The sequence below is a fragment of the Notamacropus eugenii genome, chromosome 5 (genome assembly GCF_028372415.1).
Source record: "Notamacropus eugenii isolate mMacEug1 chromosome 5, mMacEug1.pri_v2, whole genome shotgun sequence".
Taxonomy (NCBI): domain Eukaryota; kingdom Metazoa; phylum Chordata; class Mammalia; order Diprotodontia; family Macropodidae; genus Notamacropus; species Notamacropus eugenii.
The window spans coordinates 93,569,923-93,576,793 of record NC_092876.1 but is presented as its reverse complement, the minus strand read 5'-3'; the positions used below and the strand labels follow the sequence as shown (position 1 = coordinate 93,576,793).

General features: G+C 35.2%; 1 protein-coding gene across 2 annotated transcripts; it reads right to left on the bottom strand.

Annotated features, from left to right (window-relative positions):
• Positions 1–1,038: 1,038 nt before the first annotated feature.
• LOC140508806 (olfactory receptor 51F2-like) lies at positions 1,039–6,661 on the bottom strand. Of its 2 annotated transcripts, XM_072616680.1 has the most exons (2): positions 6,639–6,661; positions 1,039–1,990 (listed from the first exon to the last, which is right to left on the bottom strand). In XM_072616680.1, exon 2 carries the CDS (start codon positions 1,987–1,989, stop codon positions 1,039–1,041), a length of 951 nt encoding a protein of 316 aa, XP_072472781.1. In that variant the 5' UTR covers position 1,990; positions 6,639–6,661. The 2 variants fall into 2 exon arrangements, with proteins under 2 accessions (XP_072472781.1, XP_072472780.1); XM_072616679.1 differs by lacking the exon at positions 6,639–6,661 and having other exon boundaries at positions 1,039–1,989.
• Positions 6,662–6,871: the final 210 nt, after the last annotated feature.

The following is a 6,871-nucleotide window of genomic DNA, read 5'->3' as shown; positions in this document are numbered from 1 at the left end:
TCCACTTAATATGAAATTGATAATCAAAATAATCCCCAAATAATAAAATGTATTACTATGACTCAAAAAACCCATTTCCTATCTCATTAAAATTTACAATACCTGAATGAATTTAAATAAATAGTACCCATAAGACATTATACTATTTAATTAAGCATGATGGAATTTACCAAGTTATTCTCTCAAATGAAAGCAGTGATCATATCTATTTTTATTATCTTGTGGAGAGAAGGTTCTACCAATAAGTATACTTGCCTATATGTACAGACTACTAGATGGCATGATGAATAGAACACATAGAACTTCTCAGGAACACCAAACTAATTCTTGTAGCAGACACTTATTAGTGGTATCATTAATGTATGTGAGCCTCAGTGTCTTCATTAGTGAAATGGAGCTAACAATAATATCTGACTCCCAGAGTTTTTGTGAGAATAATGAGTCTTTCAATCCAGTGCTCTATTCATTGTGCCACCTAGCTGCCCCATAATATCTGTAAAGAACTTTGCAAAACGGAAAGTGCTATGTAAATGATAGCTACTATTTTTATATACCAAGCCAGGAGCTGTCTAGCTCTGCTCAGGTGTGCAAATGGGTTCCTATGACAAGCTGAGTTGGTGGTGGGTTTTTTTTTTGATATGTAAACAAAACGTAAAAATTTTATGAATTCTTAAAAAGTCAAATCCAGACACTTATCTAACTATGTAAAACCATTTTTAAACTAGCTTGTGGCTATACTATGTGAATTAACTATTCAGCATTGTTTTTGGTAGTGTATTTTTCCTGGGATATATGGTAAATATTTTGTAACAAGAAAGTTTTGCCTGCATCAGATATGCTGGGAAAGGGAAGAGATTGATTCGTTTTACTTTTCAGTGGCAAAAGAAACAGAGTGGTCTAATCACTCAGGTATTTTTCTACCAGTCTGGACTTCTGGATATATGCCCTAGTGATTGTCCATTTCTGCCAGAATGAGGCCTAAACAATTGAAGGAACCAATTTCCAAGGGCACATTTTCTAAGCTCTTAATGTGTTGTCTTAGACCCTGGTTCCTATTCTATGGAAAACTTTGATGATAGCTCTTCGTATCTGTTTGGTCTTCACACTGTAGATAATGGGGTTGAGTACAGGAGGGATGAGGAGGAAGATATTGGCCATCATGGCATGCACAAAAGGGGGAGCATTATGACTATAACGATGAACTAAAGATAAACTGATGAGAGGAATGAAGAAAATAGCAACAGCGCTAATATGAGAAATACATGTGTTGAAAGCCTTTCTCCTCTCATCAGGGGATGCAATGCTTAGCACTGAATGTATTATCAGGACATAGGAAATGAGTATACATGGACAGTCAATTCCCGAGGTTGAAAAGAGAACAAACAGTCCCATGATGCTATTGATCTGGTTATCTGTACATGACAACTTGATGAAATCAATATGGTAGCAGTAGGAGTGGGAAAGAACTTTGCCCTGACAGAATGACAGCCTCTTGACAAGCAACACCATAGGTGTAATGACTGCAATTACTCTTACCCACACAGCCAAGCCAATCTGAATAATTCTGGTTTTGGTGAGGATGTTAGCATACCTAAGTGGGTCACAGATGGCAATAAAACGGTCAAAGGCCATGGCCAGCAGCACCCCAGATTCCACGAATGTGAAACTGTGCAGGAAAAACATCTGGGCCATGCAGGCATCAAGACTGATCTCTCGAGCATCAAACCACAAAACTCCCAATGTGGTGGAGAGAGTGCAGAGGGACAAACCCAAGTCAGTGGCTGACAACATGGAGAGGAAATAATACATGGGCTCATGAAGACTCCTTTCATGGATTACGACAAACATGATCATAGTATTTCCAGTGAGGGCAATGGCATAAAGGATACAAAAGGGAATAGAGATCCAGACTTGGGCATCATCCATTCCGGGAATGCCTGTCAGAAGGAAGGTCAGAGCCTGCAAAGTAGTGCTATTGAGAGTTGACATAATGGGGTGATGAGTCAGTTGTCACTATTGATATTTCATATCCTAAAATAACCAAGAAATTATTTATGTACATAACTCATTTCTGTAGACCATTTCTTTTACCACAAAGTATAATTCAAGAGAATAATTATTAGGATGATTGTATTCTGAGTGGATTGATTATTTTCTACTTTTCCTAGAACATCATTTTTCCTTTGATGATACCTAGCAGCGACTCACTCAAATGTGATAAGTTAAATTCTCCTAAAGTGCCAAATGAATGAGGAGTTCTGGGTAAGATCTATGGGAGTGCTTCTCAAGCATTTTTAATCTATCATACATACTTTCTAAAACATATCTTTAGGATCATTTATTCAGTTGGGCTCTTTGTGCATAAATCTGTTCAGAATCACTGGGAAATAGTCTTGCCTTCTATTAGTTGACCATGAAGAGGTATTAATTTGCAAGGAGTTATTATAAGTAAGATTTGATTTATATCTGAAATATATGAATAGGTTTTCATACACATAGTGAGTATTTGTTAGGTTAATGAAGTATATAAAAATGATTCTACTCAGTTCAACGCTGGAACACTGCCTATTTTCATGCAGATGGACCAGAAAAGTCCCAGGAGAAACTAGGCAGCCACCTCTCAGAGATATTTTTGAGAGGTTTTATGTTTCATTTAGGGGTTGACTTAGATGATTTCTAAGAAAATTTATGATTCTAGTATGCTGAGATTTAAGTGGCAATGAGTATTTTTGTAAAAAACTAGCATGAAGAGGCAAGAGTAAAAGACAAGAAGGAGAACAACAACAAAAAGATACAAAAAGAAATTTTGCTCAAAGGAGAACTAGGGCTATTGGGAGGAGAAAATTCTTGAAATGGGTAAATAAACGTTAGATGAAGTTGAAATCATAGACTTTAGAAATTTAGTAGCTGGATGGAAAATATGATTGCCAGTTCAACCTCTTCATATTTTAAATGGAAAAGACTCTCGTGATCTTTGTTTAAGATGTTCAGGAACAGGAAAGGCCATTGCATTATTACACAGTTCAGATGGTCAGTATATTCTGCCTTATGTCTAGGTAAAATATTCCTCACTGTAACATCTAGCCATTAGTCCTAGCTTTCTTTTTTTAAAAATCTGGATCTACATGGAAAAATAATATAATTTCTTTCAAAGGCAGATCTGAAGATAATTGAAAACAGCAATCCTATGAGATCAAGGAAATGTTTTTTCTTTTTCTCTGAAGAACAACAAACCTGGATTCTGTGTAATTACAATGATCAAATTTGATATGAGAGGAGAGGTGAAAAAATTCACTCTTGTCTTTACAGATAATGGAACTATGAGAGAGAAACATTACATGCACAATCAAACTTGATTGATTTGTTAATCCTCCTCTATTTTTTTTCTATCTTTTTTCTGTTTATTATTTTAAGGGATGTTTATGTAAGGATGGGAGAAGGAGGAATATGTTTGTAAATGAAGGTTATATAAATTAACAATATCAATAAATCTTTAGAAGGTCCAAAAAGTTCTTTCTTCTAAAGCTTAATCTAATGCCACCCCCAGGTCAAAAATGTTAAATGGTTCTCTACTATTAACTTAAAAAGGGGCAGGTTTACTAACCTGACATTGAAGTCTTTATATAATCTGTATCCAATATACACTTTTAGTTATTTCCCATCAATCCTCATATAAAAAATCTCCTCCTAAACTGAAAAAAAAAAATTAACTCTTCCCTTAGAAGAAATCAAAGATCAGTGGAGCACTGTTTTTATCTTGAAAATGTTAATTCAGTCTAACCCCACAAATGTAATGCAAGTTATGAGTCATTTCCTAGAGCTGAGTGCAGCCCGACTTGAGCAGAAGAGAGAGTAGCAGTTGTTTCCTTCTCTGTTCCTTTTCTTCTTCAACGTAGTGTTCTACCATATCTAAGGGAGTCTCATTTGAAATAACTTTTAATCCAAAACATTAATTTAACATGAAATGGTGACTTCTCTTCCATTTATTGGAATGGAGATGTGGGATTTGTTGGCTATATTGAGATGTTCCAAATACTGGTAAGAGAACTTCCTGGTAATTAGAACTTCATCATGAAGAAGCAAACCTCATACTTCTGGAGGTCTTCTAGTAGAGACTGAATAGATTCTTTCCATGTATTTTGTAGTCAGTATATCTGACTACAGTGCAGGATTTAGACTAGAATAATTCCTAGGTCCTTCTAGATCTAGCATTCTGTAATTTTGATTTCCCATTTCAGCAGAAGACTATGGGAATTCTGTCTGCATTTCCCATGAAATACTGAGGAATTTGAGATGCTTATTGACTTGCAAGGAGGGCATTGGAAAGTGTACTCATAGCCTCTCCCAAGTCACCACGTGAAATTAATATTAAATAGAGAGTCCCTGACTTAGGGATCACATTAGGTCAGTCCAGTTTCTCCCATTTTCATGGTTAGCTGTGATGCTGCTCGATGACAAGACTGACAACAGGTTCTGGAACCAAATCCAAAACCTTTCTCTTAAAAGGAAAAATTGAGAGAGCAGATACCCAGAAAGCAGTAGGTTGAGAAAGAATGTTAAACAGTAATAAATCCTCTAATATACAAATTTAGGGGAGGAAAATAAAAACTTTCCAGTTTCATGAAACCTTACCTAAAAGTTCTACCCTCTGATTCATAAAGCTATTCTTGTAATTTTAACTAGTACAATAAATACTCATCCTCATCTTTTAGGCCTTTCCTTATATAGATTCTATTTCTATCCCAGAAAGCATGGTTAAAAAATTTTATTTCTCTTCCTAGGAATCTCAAGATCTATATGATTCTGGGAGTAACACTACCACCAAAATCACCCTAAACTGCTTACCCAACTCCTAGAGGAGAGGAAGCATCCCCATCATCACAAAGCTGCAGAAGAGACAAGAGACAGAAAATAGTGTTTCTCATGAGATTTTATACGGTGATGAAAACAAAGTTTGCTTTCATCCACTGTTCCTCTAAAGAAGGGATGTTGAAATTCTATGCCTTCTGGGAAACACTTGAAGGCAGACATTATATCAGGTGCAGTTTATAAATGGATTTTAAAATTTTCCCTATGGTTGATTTCTTCTGTCAACTCTGTTGTTCTCTTTCAAAACATCCTTCCCAAAAAACCTCATCTTTATAAAACTGAGGCAGTCTTGAACTGGCTTTCTGGAAACACACAATCACTTTTTTCTAATATCTGTCGTTGTTGTTTTAAAATACAAGAGGGTGAGTATAATGTAGTGCAAAGGAAATAAATTATGAGGAAAAAGACATGGACTCCATTTTGAACTCTAAAAATTCACGATATGATCTTGGTCCACTCACTCCCTTTAAATTTGAAAAATGATGGAGGGAACTCAAATATTCTCTAAGATCTTTTCTATCACTAAAGGGTTATATTTCTGCTTTTTTGTTTTTTATTGTTGTTATTATTTGTGCATATGTGTGTGTGTGTGTGCTTGATATCTATGCAAGCATATTTCACATTCCATCATCATGGACCACATTTTTAAGGACAGATGGAAATGTCACTCTTAACATTCATGAAAACTGAATATATGTGGGAAAATGTACATTCCATGATGACAGTTCATATACTTCTGTTTTTGGGATGTGCACATTAGCCTGAACATACTTGACTAGGATTGCTAGTCTTTAGTGTTGCATATGTATTAGAAGCAGAATATTTTACATTTACAAGGTCTTAATTAAATGGTCATAAGAGAGTACTTAGTCTTTTCTAATGGTTAAGGATCTATCTCAGATGTTTGTAGTGATGGTCAAGTCACATTGGACTGCAAGTCTAGGCTCCTTGTATTTCAGTACTAGGTTAATCATGGAGTGACCTTGAATCCCCCTTGGCCTTGGATTTTTTCCATCTTCAACGTACTGAAAATAGCCGAGATGATTCTGGAAATAAGTTTCATGTGTGAGAGGGAATAATTCTATATTATCATAGAATGTAGTTTAGAAATTACCTTCAGAAATATATGCTAATAGATTTGTTTGTGTTTGTTTTCATTCTATAAAATGAAAATGTCAGTTTCCTTTAGAGACAAAATGATATAACAGGCACTATTTAGAGTAACAAGACATGGTTTCAAATACTATTTTCCCTCTCACTTATAAAATACCTCATTTCCTTGGTTCTTCCAATTTATAACCTATATTTGAAGTCCACATATCCCTTTTCCTTTTTGGAGGTGATAGTAGAAGAAAGAAATTTTATAGAATAACAAATTCTGATGTTTTCACAGTACTTTAAGTTTTCCAAAGTATTTTGCATTTATTTTTTAACTTTATTTCTAATGAAACTCTTGGGAAATAGGTGCTATCATCACATCAGTTTTTATTTGTGAGAAAACTGAGGCTGGGAGAGATTAATTTATTTTCTCAGGGTCACACAGCTATTTGGTGTTTTAGACTGGAATTTGAATTCTAGTTTTTCTTACTCCAAGCCCAGCACTGTATTCAATATGGCACACTGTCTCTCAAAAAAAAAAATAATGGATGGGAGATTATTTGTCTGCCACTGGAAACTCCCCAGTGTTGGATAGTGTGCCTCTCCTCTCCTCTATTCCATAGTTAACATCTTCTAACACAATACATATTCAGAGTGTTTAGAGGGAAATTGGATAACATCTAGGAGCTAACTGGGATTCTTGAGCATCAGTGTTGTTAGATTTTAACTATCCAAAGAATAAAAGTTTCCTGGTCTAACAACAGCAACGACAAAATGATAAAAACTGAACCCCAGACATCTATGAAACATCACAACCCCATGGATATGCAAGTGTGTATATAACCATTGCATTTACAAAGCCTATGTTTCTTCTGTTGTTTTACTATTCTGCTCATTCTTCAGT

What these genes read in the sequence shown, in the direction of transcription:
- LOC140508806 (XM_072616680.1), bottom strand. Translation starts at nt 1,989, where the DNA reads ATGTCAACTCTCAATAGCACTACTTTGCAGGCTCTGACCTTCCTTCTG.